The 21,058-nt window shown below is 38.4% G+C and overlaps 1 protein-coding gene across 4 annotated transcripts; it reads right to left on the bottom strand.

The window, feature by feature from the left end:
- Positions 1-7,925: 7,925 nt before the first annotated feature.
- PIK3R1 (phosphoinositide-3-kinase, regulatory subunit 1 (alpha)) lies at positions 7,926-19,905 on the bottom strand. Of its 4 annotated transcripts, none has more exons than XM_009710389.1 (10): positions 19,854-19,905; positions 14,987-15,092; positions 14,217-14,315; positions 13,911-14,091; positions 13,320-13,445; positions 12,127-12,269; positions 11,675-11,851; positions 11,505-11,573; positions 9,009-9,179; positions 7,926-8,555 (listed from the first exon to the last, which is right to left on the bottom strand). In XM_009710389.1, exons 2-10 carry the CDS (start codon positions 15,040-15,042, stop codon positions 8,366-8,368), a joined length of 1,212 nt encoding a protein of 403 aa, XP_009708691.1. In that variant the 5' UTR covers positions 15,043-15,092; positions 19,854-19,905; the 3' UTR covers positions 7,926-8,365. The 4 variants fall into 4 exon arrangements, with proteins under 4 accessions (XP_009708691.1, XP_009708690.1, XP_009708692.1 ...); XM_009710388.1 differs by lacking the exon at positions 19,854-19,905 and adding an exon at positions 18,674-18,689 and having other exon boundaries at positions 14,987-15,089; XM_009710390.1 differs by lacking the exon at positions 19,854-19,905 and adding an exon at positions 16,564-16,603 and having other exon boundaries at positions 14,987-15,098.
- Between the last annotated feature and the right edge of the window lie 1,153 nt (positions 19,906-21,058).

Below are 21,058 nucleotides of genomic sequence, written 5' to 3'. Positions count from 1 at the left end.
CCAGGTTTTGCCCTGGAGCAGGCAGAGAAGCTGGTTGTATCCCGGCATTACCGCTTACCCTCATTCCTCTGCATGGAGTCCAGCATTAGATCTCCAAGGAGGATACAGCCCAGCATCTTTTTGAACCTGCCTGCCACTTTCACAACTATTAGGAAAGATTCTGTAAAAATTCTGTAAACCAACTGAACTTCCAGCCCCAAATTAATTCTCTCTTATCATTATGCCTAAGAGCAGAAGGTATCACAGCTAGTACTGGAAAGACTGAAACTGAACTGCCTATCAGCAGGGAAGAGACTGCGTTCCTCTAACCATAGCCACCTTAAAGTGGCATGTCTAGTGTAAGCTATTTGCCTGGGCTCCCTCTCCAGTCAGTGGAGTGACTCCAGAGTGTGATTCACCACATCCTAAGAAAAGTGCCTGAGGTAGGTGGGGTGAATCACCCTGGGGAATTGCCTGGCTCTCTCTATGAAGAGAGCTTTGCCAGATGGTTTTGATGACAAGCCTTTCTTTTAGGTGCTTAAAATTAAATTAGATTAATTCCCCCTCAAAATGTTCAACCCCACTGTCTTCCTGAAACAGGGAAGAGCTGCAAATTGCATAAGCATGCAAACAGCCGCTGGTTTTAAGTGGCAGCCTTTACCCAACAGAATAATAATCCTGCATGGATTTCATAGGGAAAGTGGAAGGGGCAGGGAGCCCCAGCATGATGCAGTCTGTGCCTTGCCCAGAGGGTGCAGTGAGAGATGCAAGGCTGTTCCCTTCGCTGCTGCCGCCTGGTATGGCATGGCTGGTTCCAGCTCTGACAGCTGCTGGATTTGCATTCCTCTCATATTTCCACTTCACTTTCTTTCAGACCTCTGCTCCCATTCAGCCTCACAACACACAAACTGCTAAGAGTTGCTATATCCACCTTATAGATAGGTAAAGCTTACTCCTCATTCCCCTGAGTGCAGCGACAAGCCTGAGGGCACACGAAAGGCAGCATCAGCATGGAACACTGCTGTGGGTACTGGGCAGACAGGTGTGATGGACCGCCCTGTCACACAAACCAGCCTCATGATTCCCTGCAGGAACATCACCAAATGTTGATTCTTGGTTTGTCTGTTTCACCTAACATGCCATGGACAAATCTGAAGTACTTCAGGTATCTGCAACATGAAAAAAAAAAAAAAAACCTCAAAAAAAAGGATTAATCCAGTAAGCTTCACAGAATGTTTGTTTTACACCAAGCACAAGATTTGTGGAATAAGCATTTATAGGGGAAGAAATGCTCTCAGGTATGAATTCATTATCTTTCTTCTCAGGCTACAGTCTTCTAACGAGTTAGGAATACTAGATACACGACAGTGAAATCATCATCTGAATTAACTATATTCATGTCCAGTTTTGTCCATATTATTTGTTCAAAGACCTGAGGATGACAGGTTTTAGATCCTTTTGTGTGCTAGCTGTCAAATTCTTCTCCTGTCAATACTTGCAATGTTTAAATCAGTGGCCTAAACTCCTCTCTTTTAAGTATGCAAAGGTAATTTCTTTGTAGACGAAAGAAGGGCACAACAAGAAGTGTCCTTGCAATGCTGCTCTGGCAGGAAACAGCCTGGTGCAGCCATGGATAAAAACCTGCTTTTTCAAAGAATTGTCAGGCTGTTTCTGGTTATCTGATTGCTGTTCAGAGGTTAAAGTGCTGGTCCCCGCAAAGATTACCCAGAGTTTGAATAGTGGCTGATCAATTGATACCTGTTTACGCAGGAGGTCCCTTACAGAGCTTCTATTTTTGGTAGTCTATGTATTTGAGGACATAGGTCCTCAAAGGAGTTAAAAAAAAAAAAAGGACACCAGAACCACGTCCTCAGCAACACTTCCACATTTCCTGTTTTTTGTTGTTTCAGAGGCTGTAGGAAAGTCCTAGTGCCTTTTGTACAGCCCACGTCTGATGGGAAGCGTATCTGACCTTGCTCCTTCATGTGCTGTCCACAGGGAAAGCAGACCTGCTTACTTTTAGCCTTCTTTCCAGCCACTGACGCTGTCAGGACCTCACTGTTTGCAATTTCCTCAGTTTCCACCCTCTAAACAAGGGTCCCTGTGGGGTGGCGGAACCCTGGGGTAAATGTTAGATGTATCCTAAGTGTAATAATCTCAAAAGGGTCCCTGTGTGAAAATGAGGGATCCTTCCTCATGGCAAAAGAGAGGGCTGCCTCTGCAGGAGGCCGTTATGGGCAGCAAGAAGCGGCCCAAGGGCAGTGCCACAGGGCTGTCCTCACCCCACCATCTTGTGCCTGGCTGTCCCCACTGACAGCTGTAGGAGTGCCTGTGTTTGTCCATGCAGAGCCATCCACAGGCACTCACTGGGGCTCTGCTTGCGGCCCTGCTTGGCTTGTTTGCTTTACATGGACCTCTGTCTGCTAAAGCCACCCTTGCTCACCAGCCAGCTGATCTGCACTGCAATATGGTTTACAGTGGGCCCGGTCCGTTGGCTTAAGGAAGCTCCCCCCAGGCAGCAGGGATGCCTGGGTGCTGCGGGGTGAGATGCTGGAGGCTGTGGGGAGGAGAGGCCACTTGTCCCTTCAGTGAAGACTGGAGAAGGCAAGAGTGAGAAGTTTTAAAATCTCTTCCCTTCTTGCCTTCACAGCTTAGACAAAGTGATTCGTGTGAAGTCACTCGCACATGACTTCGAGTCAAGCGGCTTGGGAAGGAAAAAAAACAACAGACAAGTGTTCCCAAGCCTTGAAAAATATCACACCCACTTGTAGCTGCACAAAGATAGATTTAAGCTGTTTTTCATATGCCCTGTGAGAAGTGACCATGAAGCCTTAGCAAGAAGCAGATAGGGAAAGTGGGGGTGTGTTTGTCTGCAGACAGCAAAAATAGAATGACATTTTTGCAAACTATTTTTCCAGTCTGACAAGAGTGATTTCTATACAACGTATGATAGAGGCAACAAATCTGTTGGTCCGTAGATTTCTGCAGGTTATGAGCAGCCAGTCTTAATTTCTCTCAATAGCTGATGACGGACAACGCTTGATTCATGACCCAGTCAACCTGATTTTCAGATGTTGAGCTCTATGGCTACAGAAGCGTTTGTGTTGCTCAGTGTTGGTTCAGGGAGCAGGAACGAGATAAACTCTGCGACTGTTTAAAAGAATCGGCTTAGTAATTGAGAAAAACTGCAACAGATATGTTCATTGGAGATCCAGCCTCACCTTCTATTAAGCAGGCTAAAAATATGGTAATAGCCTTTAATCTAAGTTTCTTCTAAGAACCTCTAGGGGCCAGTGACAATGTTGTGATCATTAAAAACTATTTCAACCCTGTGCTATCCGAGTACCTCAGTCAGGGGTGTTATGCAACTACTGTGAGCAAAATATGGGCAGATTTTGGAATGGACCCTTGGACAGAACAGGAATAGGAAACACTTTCCACGTCCAGAGTGGTTGGCTGACTTCCCCAGAGGACCTCTCCTGGGGCAAGATATGGATGGGCTCGAAGAAAGTGAGATACCACATATTAATAATGAGGGGAAGGCTCAGAATTGGTCTTGCCCATTTCCCCCCTCACTTCCTCCCTCTTCTTCATTCTCATGTTGGTTTTCACAATTAGATGCAGCCATGAAGCTAGTAAACAACTTCTACCTACAAAGGCTGACTGGCTGGCTTCATGGAAATCAGTGACAAAACTCACACTGATTTCAGAAGAACCAGAACTTCATCAGCAGTATAAAAGGCAGATCACAGATCATTAATATTATACTGCTTTTCCAAAAGTACGAGATGGGCAGAATCATCATTTTGGCACTGTTTGACACAAAACTATTTTGGAGTTACTCAAGTACTCCATTCAGTTCAATACACAGGATGGCTGTCAGTCAGCTGAAATTATTTGCTCCCTAGTTCCCTCTAATAATATAGGCATTTCGTTTAATTTTCAAAGTAGGTCACCTACAGACAGGAAGAGTCAGCCCAGGATGCTGGTAAATAGACATCTCAGTCCTTACTGAAGCCTCAACAACTGAAATGCAGTTTCAAAACAACCTTTATTCTGCTTGAAGACTTATTACAATTTTTAAAGCAACTTAAAAACAAGACACAGCTCCATCAACTCTATAGCTTGAACAAAATTTCAAGGAGGCATGTTTTCATTGTTGCCTTGTAAAGGCAATTTACAACCCACTTTACCCTCCACCTCCTCAAAGACCATTTTAAAACAAAGTTATCTCAATGTTTTAAAGACATTTAACAGAACAGAGCTTTACTTTCAATAACAAGAATAAAAAAAAATAGCAGCATCTTGGGCAGCTAATGCAATCTCATTAGGACAAGTGCAATGCAACATTATCAGCTCCCCCAGTCCAGTTTAGTCTTCAACTGCAGTAAACACAACATGAGTCTACATAAAAGGTTGCATTTTGGCACCTTGTCCCATGGGAGGCATTGTGCTTTGAGCTGCCCATTTCTAAAGTGACCCTGAAAAAAAAAAATCAGGATTCACATTCCCAACTTAATACCATGCATAGCAAAAGCACTGTGTGAAAATCGGCAGAAGTTTTCCCCATTAGAAGCATCCAAATGTTTTCCCAAGCATTATTATTTCATTGCCAATTACAAGACAAAGCCATTTCTTCACTACAGAACAGTTGACACCAAATAGAAAATTCGAAGATTTGGTTTTACAGATTGCTTGACAAAATTTCTTAAGATAACTGAATCATACAGACAAGCTTTTTTTTTTTTTAAGAAAAGAACCAACACCACAGAAACTCAGTTTTCTAACTGTATTTGGAAACATGCTGCACCCACAAAGGTCTAGTTGGGCATACCTCTGTGTGTGTGTGTGTCTTTAAACAAAGTTAATAATGTCACTTACTGAATTCAGCAAAATGATCATGTTTGGTGAAAATGCACCTATACTGGGATCTATTCATACATAAGCACAGCAAGTGTGCACACATATGCACAGATACACATCCCCAAATCTGCAAATTCAAATTTCAACTTAAGGAAATCAGAAACTCCTAATTTTGCTTGTGGGTTTTGGTTCGCTGTATTATGTCTCATACCTTTCAAAAAGGCCTTGTGAAAGTGCTGCTGCAGTGCAGCATAACTCAGGGATTTAAAATAAAACAAGAAATTCCCCAAACCAAAAAAACAGAACAAAACAAATCCCACCCTTGAATTATATATGAAAAACTACATCGCAATAGAAATACAGAAAAGCACCGCATTTCCTCAGTTATATTTATGTGCTTTTTTTCCTGTGTATATTAGTCTGAGATCAAATCAAAACTGGAGTGAACAATATGGTACATTAAGGACAAACAACTCTGCAGTGAATAGGGCCTTTGGCAGCGACTTAGCTCTGTGCATTAAGGAGGGAGGGAATGCAGAGGCCACACAATACATATATACAAAAGAAAACCCACTCATGACAATTTGAGAGCGTAAGTGATCTTTGCAAATTGCACAGACCCTGTGTAGGCAGAATATCCCCTTAAGAAGTCATAAGCACTCATCCTCACAACATAGTGCTTATTTCTTATTGTTGCCTGTGCAAGAAAAGCACAGGCCAAATCTGCCCACACACTATTTTTTCTCTGCTATAACCACAGATGAAGAGAAGTTGTACAGCACAACAGGAAAAAATGATAATCCATACTGGGCTGGGCATGCTAAGGATATGGCCCACTGACATAGCAGAGGTTTTCTTAATATGAGGAAAATTAGATCCAAATGCCTTAACTACGATAAAATTTCTCGACAAATGCTACGTGAAACATCAATTCAGATTACATATATTTTGCTTATAGAGAAAAAAATTACAACGTTACTCTTAAAATATTTAATATTCAAAAATTAATATATGTCCAAAGAATATCTTGGATTGCTACAAGTGTTAAATTGTTGTATATTGAACTAATTTATAAGTTCAAGCCCAGCAGTATAACTGGCATGCTATAGTAATTGTTGGCGCTTTCATAGTAAAAACCAGTTATTAGTAAACCAAATTTACATGGTCCTACAGGTCTGAAAAGAGTGTGGAATGAGGAAAGGAAGGGATGAAGACTAAACTTCTATTAAGAAAAAATATTCAGAATAATTTTGTAAGTGGTGACTATCCTGAAACATTAATGTTGGTTGAATCTTGTTTCCTGATATAAATTCTAGTAAGAAAATACATCTATAGGAAAGCAAAGACAACCCACCAAAAAGCACAAAATCAAAATAAAATCAAAAGCCTTACAGCCTCAAAAATGAAGGAGCAATGTAAAAATTAAAAAATAATATAAAAACTACTGGAGACTGGCAAATTTCATATTATTTCCAATAGCTTGATAAGATCTGCATACTTGGAATTACACACATGTATTGGTAAAACACAGCTATTAGGAGAGAACTCCATGGGTCTTACTCTTTTGATTGTGTATGCAATCTTTACTAGTAACGGGTCCTACCTTTGCATCTTGGGGGTAGAATAAATTCCTAAGATCAGTTAGTTAAAACTTTTCCAAGATTCCTCTGAACTTCATTACTTTATCAATTTGCAATGTGTGAATCTCCTCAGTGGTCAGGACAATAAATAACCATTGTAAACCACCCACAGTGAATTGTCTCATAATTCCTAATAAATTTGCTTTAGTGGGATTCATGTATTTGTTTCCTTTAACTAAACCATAATTCTCTAAGTCTCTGGTACCTGACATTATAGAAGTGTTCACTTTGATACTCCTCAGCCTACAAACTTATGAAAATAAATCCAAAATGTTAAAGATAATAGCCTAATCATTTTCAAAACAGACATTTTCCAGTCTTAATTAGCTCTATGTTGTATCCAGACATTCTCAGCAAAGGTGGGAGCTTTTTTTTTTCCAACAATACTAATACAAAAAACAAACCTAGGCAACAGATTAGAGAAAATTCCTTCATATGACATGAAAATACCTTTACATGCTGACAAAAATTCTGCCACAGTAGGTCAAGAAGAGTGGATTTACTGTGAAGAGTGGATTCATTCTAAAATCCAACTATCTACCCACCCCAGTTGCCAAGTTTCCTGTTTTTCCTGCTATCACTATCAGAGAAGAATACACAATTTTTCATCTTCCAAATACAAAGACAATCATGATAGAAGTTCAAAATGCTTCAAGAAGCAAACATAGTGTGGTACCGTATTCTAAAGATATCTCTGAAACAATATTGTTGGACTCAGTGATATTTTGCAATGTTCATATATTTTTTTATTGAATAAAGCAGCTTTGAAGCTTATCAGGCACTGCCCAACAAAATATTTAGTCAAAAAAAAAAACCTCGAACTTTTTAGACTTTGAGCTAGTAGCTCAATATTCTATACAAAGAAAATTGTAAAATATTTCATAGTTTTAATTCCGAAACCAACTCTTGCTGGCTTCCTGTACAAAAAAAAAACCCAACAAAACAAACAACAAAATGAATAATGAAAAATAATCATCAGGAAAAATATTCTCAGGCAAAAGAAAGAAAGAAAGAAGACGACAAGGAAACAAGAAAAACAAGCTTAACTTATAGATATGCTTGAGAGAAGACTACAGCCTAAAGAAAATTGAGTATTGCATAGCATGGTCTAAGAACTGAGCTTTCAGCAAACAGAAAAGGGAAAAGAGAAGCAGTTTGGTATTCATAGTTTTCATCAATGATAGTTAGTCATCCAATACTATGTACATTATTCGATAATGTATGCCATTGAAAGTCCTGTTTTCTTCAGTCTTAAATATATTCTTAGAACAGGATTTTTAAACGTCTAAACAAAACACTTCCTGGCACTTTGCTATTACAATTACTCTGAACAACATACTGTAACTGAAGTCCTTTTAAAGTGTCCCTTAGAAATGAAAGTGCCATTCTGCTACATGTCATTCACCAGAAACCAAAAAATCCACAATGCTGTGTGTCTGGATCCACTGAGTGCAGCACCACCAAATCCAAGCCAGGTTGTGACCACAAAATTCCAATAACTGAATGACAAAGACCTCTTATACCTTGTGTCTGGAGAATCCAATGTTCTAGCTGGTAAAGCTTCAGAAATGGTCGTAAACAAGCACCAGGCTTAAAGGCCTCTATGTCCCTGCAGGTAGATCAGGTTCAGATTTCTCTCTCATGTTTTTCTTAATTAAAAAAAAAGCACTTCAGATTAGAAACATACATTCACAGCTTGATACTGTGATCTCTCCCACTGCAGCCGTGAAGCAAAGCTCTAGTCCTATCTGAAGACAGGTAACTTTGATACTGCAGCTCAAATTCTTGAGTAAGGCTGAAAGGAGCCTTTTCTCTCCAGAGGCCTCAATGTTGTCAAATCTTTTCTTTAGGAAAAAAACAAACAACCCAGAGAATTAAAATCTTCATCGCCTCTGCTGTGCATATACTGGGTAGGCTAGTGTGACATTGAGAGAGTCATTGTGCTGCACGAGTGATGTGTGTTGATAATGTAGCACCAGTTCTTTGAGTGAGTTGTACAAGTTATATGGCTCTGCAAATCCATACCCAGTAGGTGTTTTGTTTATCACACAGTGCTTTACTTCTCCATCCACCCTAAAGAGAAAAAAAACAAACCAATTTTTAGATTGTCAGTAAAGTTAAACTAGAAAATAAGATATTGGCAACAAATCTTAAGATGCTAGACACTACATACAATTCCTGCCTTCTATGGTGGGATAATGGTAAAAGCCTAGGTTTAACCCAAATTCCCAGACATTGTGTTAGCTTAGGGAGGCAGAAGATAAGCAGGACTCAGCAGCTGCACAGAAAGGAGTGCATCCATGCTTTGGTTTCCCTTCTTCTGCATGAGGCTCATCTGTGGGAGTGGCAAAGGTTTGAGCTGTGTAGGAAATGGAGCAGCAATAAGGATGGCCTCAGGACTTGGTGGTCTGCTTCGAAGCCCAAAAGTCCAATGGGATTTCATGCGTATGCAAGTGTCTATCTGCCCCTGGCTCAAGGTAGGTGCCTCAAATGTTGGTTACGTCATTGACAAATTGGAGTACGTACACAACAGAGCATGCATAGCAGCCTTGTTTGCTGCTCTCTCGAACAAGGAATGTTCCATCTCGCTTTCCCCGCAGCAGATTTTCAGCTTGGCTTCTGTTGATATTTCCCACATTCCATGTTCTCTCATCATGATGGGGCAAGTCCTCATCATCTTCTACCATAGAGTATTGGCTGTTGAAATACAACAAAATGTGTTTGTGAAACACATTGCAGAGGAAAATCCATGAATTAGGTACTCCCCATTTCATATTATTTAGAAAACAAAAAACGTGGTTAGTAGGATGCCTCCCTGGTAAAATTAGGGATGCAAACCATGTAATATTGCACCATTCAAACCACTGAATAAAAATAAAATAAAAGTTCTGGTTCTTGTTTCTTTTAAAAACACTCATGTAAATCTAAAAGGATATAAAAGGATGCTGTGGTATCTTTCAGAATGTGCTGAGAACACTTCAGTACTTCTACCATTGCTTACTGTTTTGGTAAATAGCAAGCCCAGCGAAATCAATACCCTCCGAGTCAGCTTCATTTCCAATGATCAGAATACTTGGTCAGCAGCGAAAATCACGCAATGTATCAACTACAGCTGCTGCTTTGGAAAGCTATGAGCAGTTGTACAGGTAGACAGATTAATTATTTATAGAGGAGATGGCTCTGTGGAAAGGGTGGAATAGTAGAATGCTCGCTTTCTCTCCTTATAACTAGATTATGAAGAGGGCATGTAATATAGGGCCTTCTCTACCAAAACAGCCACCAACTATAAAGCTGATTCAGAGTTAGACAACTCTCTGAGCTGAAGCCCACCATGAAAGATGTCTCCGGTTCAGCTGTGCGGACACCACTTTGATATTCTGCAGTTCCAGAGCTCCCCACTCCCCCAGCACCCTGCACTGGTGGGCCCTGCCTCTCCTGCTCAGCCTGCAATCAGTCTGTGTTTGGCTAATGTATTTAATTCTCTCTGTAATAGGTTTTTAATCAGTTTTCCTTGGTCTAAGAAAACATGACTTCTCACTCATCCACAGTCCTGTCTTTCTGAAGAATTGTAAAGTAGTCTACAGTAAGCAGCAATCTCACACGGAATGCAATTTTTCAGAAAGAAGGGTTCTTTTGTTTCAGATGACACTATCTCTATGTCCCTTATCCCATTGTACTCCTTTGTCCTTCATGATATTCAAATGCATTCAGCAGTGGCTCTATTTTCAACCAGCATGCAGAGAAAGCAATTCCTGTTTTTCCTGCTGCTCATTATATTGATCTTTTCTGCATTACAACTTTAGCAAAAAAAGTCATATTCTCAGCAGGAACCTGAGCACTTGCCAGACTCACTGGCAAGGAGAGCCACAGAGTGAGAGAAAAGCAAGATTTCTCTTACTATTTTGATTGAGACAATTTCACTTACTATTTTGATGCTACACTAAAACCATGACCTGTTTAAGTGATGGAGTAAGCACCTGGAAACAGGTACTTACATATTCTCCATCACATCATCTTTGAGCTATGCTAAAACTGAGCAAACAACATGGCTTTAAAACGTATATGCCATTTTTATCCTCTGCTTCTACCAGCACAGCCACAGTAGAGATGCACAATTTCCAGGATAATAGTAGGAGACTCAATAAACCAAGCCAAATTAAAATAGATGTGGACAAGGCTAGAATGTAAATCTACTAAACAGTTGTTGTCAGTCTGCTGGTTTTGCTGTACGTTCAGCTAGGCAGTGTAAAAGGCATGCACAAGAAACTACATAGGCAGAAAATATTGATATGAATATTACTCAGAGAACTTTGTTTTCCTATTTGTTCATTCTTCACTGTAACTACACTTTTGATATTATTTTGTGACTTGTTTTTGTTTAAATTTGGTCTACATTCACACCACCCAGGTGCTTTTTCCCCAGGAATGAAGTGAAACCTATTCATTAGCCAAGACCCTGTCACAATCTATAGTAAACTGAATTGCTTGAAATGACAGAACACTATCCTGCCATTTCCCAGAAAAACTAAATAGACTCAAAAACCAGAGAAGGACCACTCTTCAGCAAATACAATTTTATCATCTCCAATAGCAATATGATATACTGATGTAGGTGCCACTATAATAGATAGCTCCATGGTACCAATGCTTGAAATTCGGAAAAAGCCTGCCCATGCCTAAGAGACCTTTGAACAATTTATCCATCCTTATGGCATCTCTATAAGACCATAAGATACTAACATCTTATGGTCTTCTGTTTGCTGGAATAAAGACATAGGTTACAATTCAGGGCTTTGCTACAGCAACTTGATTATGCACTTCCCTGAATAATGAAGAGTAGAGGGTGAGAGTCCTTTCTAATACTTGCATTAATCAGGCTGCCATGTGTTAACCATGTGCATTGTTTCTGGACACCTAGGCTTGAGATTTCCGCTGTGAAGTCCAGGAATTAAATATGCTTTATCTCACTTTGGCATAAGATTATTTGAAATACCAGAAATATTTAAATCTTTCAATACTCACTCTTCTGTATTTTCATTTCCAAGCCATTCATTTAGCTTCTTTTGCCGAACACCTTTTTGAGTCAGCCACCTGGACAATAATTACAAATAAAATTAATTTTTAGTCATAGAAGTTGGATACCAATAAAAAACCAAACTTTAAAAAATTTGTTAATTCATAATGATACTCACATCAAGTACTGATCTCTTGTCTTCCTCAACTGTATGAGGTCTGGCTTAATGCTGTTCATACGCTTGTCTATCTCTCTATACTCAGCTGCTTGCTTCTTTAAATCCTCTTCTAATCTACGCCTGCTGTCCACGATTTCACTTATTCGAGACTTCAGTTTTTCATAGTTGTGCATAATTCTGAATGGAATAATGTGGTAGGTTACACTCTGATGATGTCTTGTTCACAACTTTATAATCTGCTATTTAGCGCTGTAAACACTTAAGAGAACAGATTATTTCTCTAGATGTAGCTATACATTTTGAAAGTTCACGTCTACCTCATTTGAGGTTCCTTTGCTTACAACTGAACAACTTTAAAGTCGCCATCTTGCTTTAGTTTTACACAGATATATACTTGGCATTGTTACTTTCCTCAAAATCATACAATTTGAAATGCAAATACAAATACTGACCTTTGTATTTCTTTTTCATTTCCCTCCCGTTTAAATTTTTCAATGTATTCCTTACTGTATCTTTCTTGTGTCTGGCACTGCTCTTCAAATATTTTTATTGTTTCATTAAATGCTTCAATAGCTGTTCTTTTCATTTGAATTTCCTGAGAATAAAATAATTGTTATTACAGTTGTTATCCGAGGGAATGATTTATTGGCTTGTATCACAGAAACACTTCAGTATATTGTGCAAAAAAGACTTCAATATCCTTTTACCAGAACACCTTCTGTCTGCAGAGCCTTATAACACAGAGAGAACAGGCCTGTGCAAAAAGCTACCATGATGACGCTTTCCATGACGAGGTTTTCCAAGAAAGAAAAACTGCTAGACCAAAGAGCTAGCTACAATCTTTGTTTTGTATAAATATGTTTCATCTGCGATGATTATAGCCTTATGGCAATGCACTTCGCACTTTGTACCAACTTATGTCCTTAGAGGCACATCTGGCTTTCTGACAAAAAAAAAAGTGTAAGATATTGGCCTGGACAGGTCTCAAGAGGTCATCTAGTCCATTCTCCTGCCCTTACATAGCTAGTTGATAGTCAAGTCTTAAGTCATTAGTTCAAGTTGCCTGCACTTCTCCACCTTTCTTCAATTATTTTTAGGCGTACTTCCTGCACATTTTAAGAAGCAGTCTTGATTCTATGTCTGTAAAACCACGCTAATTCGCTGGCACTTCAAGATTTGGCTAATAATTAAGTTGAAAGAAGGACAGAAGCAGCTTTTCATTCCTGCACTGTATCTACACACATCATCTCTCTACCCTGCATAGACAAAACCGTTCCCTTCAAAAACTAGTAATAAAATACAATGCTTCCCTGCAAATATGCCTTGAAAATTGTAACTCAGCTTGATGAGGTCAGTACACAGACGTGCTGGTAAATCAAGACAGTTCTGTGCTTGCTTTGGATGCAGGTGTCAGACTTAGGCACAAGGTGGGTTAGGTTACAGATGGTGACTGTTCAAACATGAGTAAGCAATTCTACTATCCTGAGCAAGCACATCAGATGTGCTTCCTCTTTTGGGCATTGGTAGTGGTGGTGGAAGGCAGGAGGAGGAAGATGGAGCAAGATAGCAGTATGAATTTGCAATAATATTCTTCTAAATCTACAGAAGTCTTCCACTCTCCCTTATGGCTTCAAATCTAGCTCACCTGAGATGTTCTTGTATAGTCTTCGTAGAGTCTGTCATATTCTCGGCTTTTTTCTTGGAACTGGGTATTATATTCATGTAATTTCTTTCCCACTGCTTCAATACTATCCTCTTTTACAACCTGATCCTGGAATGATGAGCAGAAGGAGAGATATTCCATAAAGAAACAATTAAATTGCACAGATTTTCAGGATAAAACTGCTTAAAAGTGCCTAGATAGTTACATGGCAAATGTGACTCCTCTTTCATCACTATGGAGATATGATATACTATATGCATAATAAGCAAATGAGAAATTAATGACCAAAAAGCAATTTTGCATTGCAAGTGTTCAACTTTATACTGAAAATTATATATTTCATCATTAATGAGTGGGACTTTTATTAACATAAGTTTATTTCTTAATAATGTATCTGCAGTATTTAAAGTTTTAATTATTTATATGCAAACTGTGGAGTTGGTTTTAAACAAAAATATTCATTTTTATACCCGCTTTATTTTTTCAAATTACAACAAAGCTTCATGATGAATCCCCAGTCTGCAGTAATTTCTCTGTATTTAAGTGAAACACAAAGAAAATAGACCAAATTACCTGCTGGTACTTAGACACTGGATACAGTAATTTTACATCCAGTTTAGGATTATACTGGGCTAGAGATTCATTCCGGTAGTGGTTTATTAGTTCAACCACAGAGTTGAAAGTTAATGGGTCAGAAAAGCCGTATTTTCCATCTCGATGAAATATTTTGATTAATTTGTTATTTCCTCCTTTCCTGCAAATAAAGTTTGTTGAAAAGTTAGGCATACTTCAAGTACTATTTCCTAAAGAACACTGTATTTTAAATGCAGTAATGCATTTTACTGTCAAATATTACAGACCTAGCATAACTAATCTTACCTTAGTGTAAGTGTGTAGTCCCCATGCATTTTGGTCGAAGCATCTCGTACCAAAAAGGTGCCATCAGCAGTGTCTCGAAGTTTCTCATTTACTTCCTCTCTAAAATGAAAGCAAAAGTAACCAATCATTTCAGCTACTTCTCACTCATTTGTCCTCTCACTGTGCTCTAAATTCTTCTGTTTAAAAACAAGTGGTTTTTAGAAGGCTTTTTGATCTCCATATTAATAAATAGTTATTTAATAGCTTATTTAACATTACTGGAGAACAACTGGGATATAAAAAAGCTATATTCTATGCCCTCTCATTGCTGGACAAAATTATGTTCATACAAAAATCTTTCTGCTTGTTCATACAAGCCTGCACAATTGGAGCAGCCAGTGCTGGTCTAATGTACCTATATATAGTACAGTTAAAAATGTTGCTAATATATGGCACTTGTTAGTCTGGCTTGTTAACTATTGTGCCTACAGCTGAGGTTCTGGATGACAGACAAGAAGAAAATACTTATTTCTTGGTATTGTCCTTTCATGCCAGCATTTCATATAGTTGTCTTAAAGTAACAGAACAATCATTTCACATACTACATTCTGAATGCCAGTAACTTTTTAGTCATGTTTGGAATAAAACAAACCGTAAAATGTCTGTGTTGGAAAATACCCTAAAAATGGCTCTTAGAACTGTAATTTTTCTATACTTAAGCATAATACATATACACAGCATAGCAAGAACATAAAGCCAAAGCAAGAAATACATGTCCTGAGATGATTTACCTTGAGATATCTCCCCAGTACCATTCAGCATCTTGTAATGACATGTTGTTATTCATGCCGTTGTTAGTTACAGTATTAGGTTTCGGTGGCTTAGGAGGCAGTGCTGCAGATGAAAGGGGAAAAAAAAGTTGATTATAACTCAGTGAAAACCTGACCATATATTCCTTGAAATTACACATTATTACATGAATGAGAAGAAAAATCAGAATAGTTACAAAATGGCATTTTCCATCACTAACAGTCTTTAAAAGTCATTAGAGGAATCAAGAGATTTTACTGAAAACAATATAATTCAACAAGAACCATGTACCGTTTTAAAAAAGTATGTTACTCTTGCAATAATATATTTTAAGCAAAATATAACACCATACTCATCTCCTCACCCTGTGAAGAAAGCATTTGAGAAAAAAAAATTCTGAAGTTTGCTTTTACCTTCTTCCACTATCTTCAAGTGAATGTAAATGGTAAAACATGTAAAATTTTTTTTCCTCCTATGAAATGATCTTAGAGGAATGTTGCTGCTTCCTCACCTAGAAGCTGAGTAATAAAAGATGCAAACCCACAGCAATACTGTATATTTGAACAAGAACTGGGGTTTTGTGATCCTCAGCATTCTGTGCGATGATTTGCCAAAAAACCACTTTAAGAAACCCATCTGTGACCCAAATATCCCTTGTGTTAATCTGAGTATTATACAGAATAAATTGTGCTCCAAATGCCAAGACTGATTAAAACCCACATCCCCCTTTTCTCAATGTCAAAGCTGCAAACGTATACCAGTGGGTGCCAGAGAAGATACTGCAGCACTCCTGACTTAGTAGCAAGGGGGACTACATTGGAATCAGGATTTAAAAAGAAAAAAAAATTAAAAAAAAAATCAACCTAGCTCCCTTAGTTCTCCAGTAAGTACATCATTCCATACGGACAGCCCTGTCCTGTATATTATGACTGGCTACAAAAGACAATGTTTTTAAAGTTGCAACGAAAATCAAGACAGCATGATATTTTTATATGATATGAAAAAATGACGCGATATTAGGTATTCAATTAATATTGCTAGATTTTAAAATCTGTTCTTCCTCAAACATTCCAAAACAATGATTTGCAATCACTCTTTCAGGCAATAAAAGTGTTACTACAGCATTTCCTTTTAGTCACAGTGTAGAACAGAGATAGCAAAAATAATAATAAAAGAAATACAAAATTTTTATGATATAATAGCAGAATTAGAACTACATCTGACAGAATAAAACAGAAACAGGTCAATTCAGTAAAAATTCAATTGAGTAAGCAGACAGGTATTTCTACAGGTTAAGATTCTAATTACTATAACCATGCAATAAACGACAATTTAATTCTAATTTATGAAAAAAAAGGAAAAAGAAAAACTACTTGTATCAATGACAAAGTAAAGAAATTCTACATATCCACTAAGAATTTTTCAGAAGCTATTGTAAATACCAAAATGAATTAAGTCTTCCATAATAAGACTGCAGTTTTACCTGGTGGATCCATTTCTATGTAAAACATCAAGTCTGTGCCACAATTTATATCTGTCTTAGGATATTCTATATCCAGTTCTTCCATATTCCAAACAGTATTGTACATTTGTATGAGTTTCACTGAGTAAGCTCAGATACAAGAAAAGAGTCAGGCTGTCTTTGTAATGGTGTCTTGGAATTCATTTTAAAACCTATTAAGGGGCTGCACTGTAACCTATTACATCATAATCCTCAGCCAATCATGTCAAAATAATGTCACCAGACCACTCCTGTTTCCTCATTTTGTTCTACATTAATCTTAAAACAATTTCAGTTTTGGAAAGAATCTACATTTAGCAGAACTGCTATACACCTGGTAGTACAAAAAAAAGGAGAGAGTGGGCTCTCCTCGCCTGTGTTCCCAGCTCATTTTCCTGACTTTGCAGCATGGTACAGTCCAATCCTGGCAGGATGACAAAAGGCTGATATGCTGCAGCACATAGCTCTTACACACACGCGCACACAACACACACACACTCACACACAGGGCAGCTCCCTTTAGAAGTAGGTCGGTCACATCTCGGTTGCATTCTCCTGCTTGGATGCCTGAAGTTTACATTCAAAAAAGCTCTAAAAGGCTTCTGGACCTACTGTACATGTTAAAGATGTAGAAGGGAAAAGTATATGACTGTGTGTGTATGTGTGTATCCATAATGTACTCATTTTACACATGCATACACACAGAGACATACATATCTCCACATAATTAAATATGGATTATGTTTTTAAACTGTGCAGATTATTATTATTTTAATGGACACACAGGTCTGATATACTTGATATTACTATATAAAATGTGCTTACTGAAGAGATGTCTCCCCCCCTTGTCATTTTGTAATAAAATACAATTCCAATCGATCTAGATTAACTCATTTTGAAATCTAAAAACCAAATACTGTAAACTTACATTCAGCAGACTTGCCTAAACTGTGGAAGAAAGTAAAAACTGAGTAAGATTTTGAAAAGTGATTTTGCTGAACATAAAAAGCCAATCTGTCAGGATACAACAAGATTTAGTCTGCCTCTTCACACTGTTCCTCTACCCTGTTCTCAGTGAGATATTTATCAAGTTAACTGTTTTTAAAAGCAAAAGTCCCTTCTCAGTGTCTCCTTCCTCACTTGACTATGTCATCAGTATCCTCCTACCAACTGGAAATATTCCTTCTTAACTTCCCCCCATCCCTGACTGTAATTCTCTCAGACCTGTTGGAAGAAACATGCACGGAACAGATTATCAACTGCAGAGCAGAATGCTATGTAAAGAAATGTGAATGCTTTATCCTTGCTATAATCTATGGGGGCAGAAAACTAGATACCAAAAATAACCACAACAAAAAGTAGCTGTAGCAACTACTTGTGCCTACATCACAAGACATCCTGGTGTGGCTGAAATGTGCTGTATCTCAACAAATACTCAGTAAAAAAAATTAACAGTTTATATTGTTTCCAAATATTTCACACATATCTAACCCCCCATACCCTGGGCCCCTCAGCAGCTTACCCCTTTTAGACAAGCATTAACACACAAGAACATGTCTGGAGTACCAACAGCTACAAAAAAAAAAAGGCATGCTAGTTTGCTTTATACATTAACAAGCTTAAATTCATTCTGAAGTAGACTCTCCCCTTCCTGTTTAGGTAGACATGCTCCAAAGATTCCTTCCATTTCCAAAATGAAATAGGATACTTAAAATCATCCCAGACACAAGTCCAAACACTGAACTTGGAGGTTTAGCCCACCTGCTACCCAAACAGTTGAGTTGCCAAGGTAATTATTTAAATTAAGTTATAAACATTTCCTACAAACACTACACTGCTGCATTTAGGTCTCATGTGGAATCAGTAACATTTTTTTATTCCATTGAATAAAGGTTTTCAGGAAAAATTACATCTCCAGGGTTTCACTGGTGGCCAAATTTTAGACTGCCCACACTTGTATAATCAGGTTAGTGCTCAGCTCAGACTAGCCTAGCTTGCAGGCAAGAAAAGACAGGGGGCAGAGGGTTGATTCCCCATTCCCTGTATAACCTGGAGAGGTACTTGACTTTCATTTATATATCTCAAGATCATGAAAGTTCTACCTGGTAATCAGTTATAGTACATGAGGTGATGAAGAAAACACACACAGAAATTCAAAATCACTTACTTTGTAAATTATACATCGCAAATGCTCACCCTTGTGATACAGCCTGCAAATATAATCCAATAATCTGAAAAATTAATTGGTTTCCTCTTAGAAAAATCTTGCTTAAAAAAACAACCCCAAAACTCCTTTTACTAGGAAGCTTCTCTGAAGCAATGAAGAAAAAAAAAAAAATTCGGAAAGAGAGACTGCTCTTCTTTCCAACGAATGTTCCATAAAAATCCCTAAAAGAGCAGTAACATGCACTGAGAAAATCCAAGCCTTCTCTCTCTTCTTAATTGCTTAAAGCTCTGTGCCGTGCAGAAGGTATGCGCTTACTCTGGTTCATCATTAAAAAGTGAACCTGACTTTAGTACTGTGGAAAAAAAAAAAAAGAAACCACCACCCTCCGTAGCTTGCACATCTCCCAGATAAAGATCTCAGTTTCATGATTAACTTGGGCAGGTTCAAATATTTGCTGAGCCAGAGATTTCAGGTGGGGGAGGGGGGAGACAGATTCAAAGTAAAAGTTGTCATCAGCTAACAAGTGGCCAATGCAGGGCTAACTTTCTCATTTTAGCTAAGTAAATGAGAAGACCATTGTAAGAGGCCTTAAAATAGTCTCTATCACTGGCTGCTGAGCGTGGTATTGAAGTTGAGAAAAACATCATGAACAGCCAAATACAGGAAGTGGCTAACTACCTTACTGCAGAAAAAAAACCAGAATCAAAATCTTCCTTGAAAAGAGTTGCATCTCTGTGAGCAGCCCTGTGCAAGCAACATAGCCTGCTTGCAAGCACCGCACCTCCTACACACTCATGCTGGATCACAAATACAGGTGCTGCTTGAAGACTCTTAGCATTACACTGTGAGGCATTTTATCTATTTCCTATAAACTGAAAATAGTAGAAAAAACACCTGTCCATATCCATGGTGTTTTCCAGTATGGCAGGATTGTTCATTTCTTGGGCAGGCAGGTGGGAAAAGGGACTACGGAGAGGGAGCAGTTTAGGTCAAATTTATCTTCCTTGCCTTAGTGTTTGGTGGAGATCAGGTTTGCTACAGGAACAGAACAGCAACTGAAGAGCCTGCTCGCCTTTGCCTACAGAGGTTAACTTCTTCACCAGCTATACTTTTACAAGGAAATAAATTCAAAGTGAAAAGAGAAGCAGTCCATGAGATGTAATTCAGAGAAAGAAGAGAAGGGAATTAATATTTTCCTCCCACTTGTTGGAAACAGTGAGAACTTCTAATAGCTGCGTTCTTGAGATCTGCTTGTGCTCCTTATGGCAGTTAAATGGCATTGAAAAGTTTTCACCTCCCGAACACTCCACGTACCAAAATCATTCTATGCTACACGATACCACTTGTACCCAAAATGAAATCCCAAATACCTGCAGTACATTTTTGATGTTTTACAGTTGATTGATTAGCTTCACCTATAACAATCCCTTGCTTTTCTAGTTTTAGCCTTTGCCTACTTGAACAATTGTCACAATTTAAAGCGGCACAGTCAAAGGTATAGCCTACTTCAAATGGCGATGGTAACCTGTGTTTCTGAACTAATCCAGCTTCTGACAGAGATGCCGCCTATTTACTGTTAAAATTACAGAAGGTGTTAATAACACTTCTTGGTTTATAGAGCCACAATACAGAAGCATATTCTCAAAGGGGAAAAGACAACCCAAATCTGGTTCACTGAATTATCATTTTAAAAAGCACAGGTACCCACATAGAGATAAAAGATAAGGCTTTGCTCCCAAGTCCAATTTTTGGTTTTTTTTTCTGATTCCAGTGCCTTGTGCAAAAATGAATTCCTAACCATCCTGCAGAAATCAAGTGTCTTGTCAAAAAAAGATACCAGCGTGCACACATCTGCATTTTCACATAACTGTCCTATCTTAACTTTTATTTAAATTTAAATTTCAAAACCTTGAGTCATGCCCACTGAATCCATAGATTTGTATTTGCAGAAAGTCAGGAGCCTACTATTTTTTGCAGTCATACTCACAGTGTTCTTCTATCTATAAAGCTTTTTTTTTTTCCTAAAAAAAAAAAGATGTACGAAGCAGGAAGAGAACTAATCAGGTCTGACAGGCTTGCCTGGGTGTATTTCACATACTTAGATACAAAATACACACACATACATATCAATCTGTAAAAAATTGTAATAACATCGCACGTGTTGTTTCAGTTTACCAAATGCTTTCAATTAGGTATTGTGAAACATAAAGCACAGGCCACTGTCAGAACCTAAAGAAGAATACAGCCCTCCCAAGCACGGTGACTAACAAAGCATTTTGCTCTCGGTCACAGCGGCTATAAAGCCTGATCTTTATTAGCTTCGAAGGGGAGCCCTCTGCCGGGCGAGGCGCGGACGCGCAATACCCCTCGCGCGGGCACGGGCTG

The sequence above is a fragment of the Cariama cristata genome, unplaced genomic scaffold, assembly GCF_000690535.1.
Source record: "Cariama cristata isolate BGI_N322 unplaced genomic scaffold, ASM69053v1 scaffold16271, whole genome shotgun sequence".
NCBI lineage: Eukaryota > Metazoa > Chordata > Aves > Cariamiformes > Cariamidae > Cariama > Cariama cristata.
Note: the sequence above shows the minus strand (reverse complement) of the source record. Positions and strands in the feature narration are given on the sequence as shown.

Excerpts from the sequence above, each read along its gene's own strand:
- PIK3R1 (XM_009710387.1), bottom strand. The coding sequence starts at position 16,594 with ATGTACAATACTGTTTGGAATATGGAAGAACTGGATATAGAATATCCT. Across the intron at positions 13,446-13,910 it reads CAGTGTCTAAGTACCAGCAG|GATCAGGTTGTAAAAGAGGA; the intron begins GTAATTTGGTCT and ends TCATCATTCCAG. Across the intron at positions 9,180-11,504 it reads GGAAATGAAAATACAGAAGA|CCAATACTCTATGGTAGAAG; the intron begins GTGAGTATTGAA and ends GTATTTCAACAG.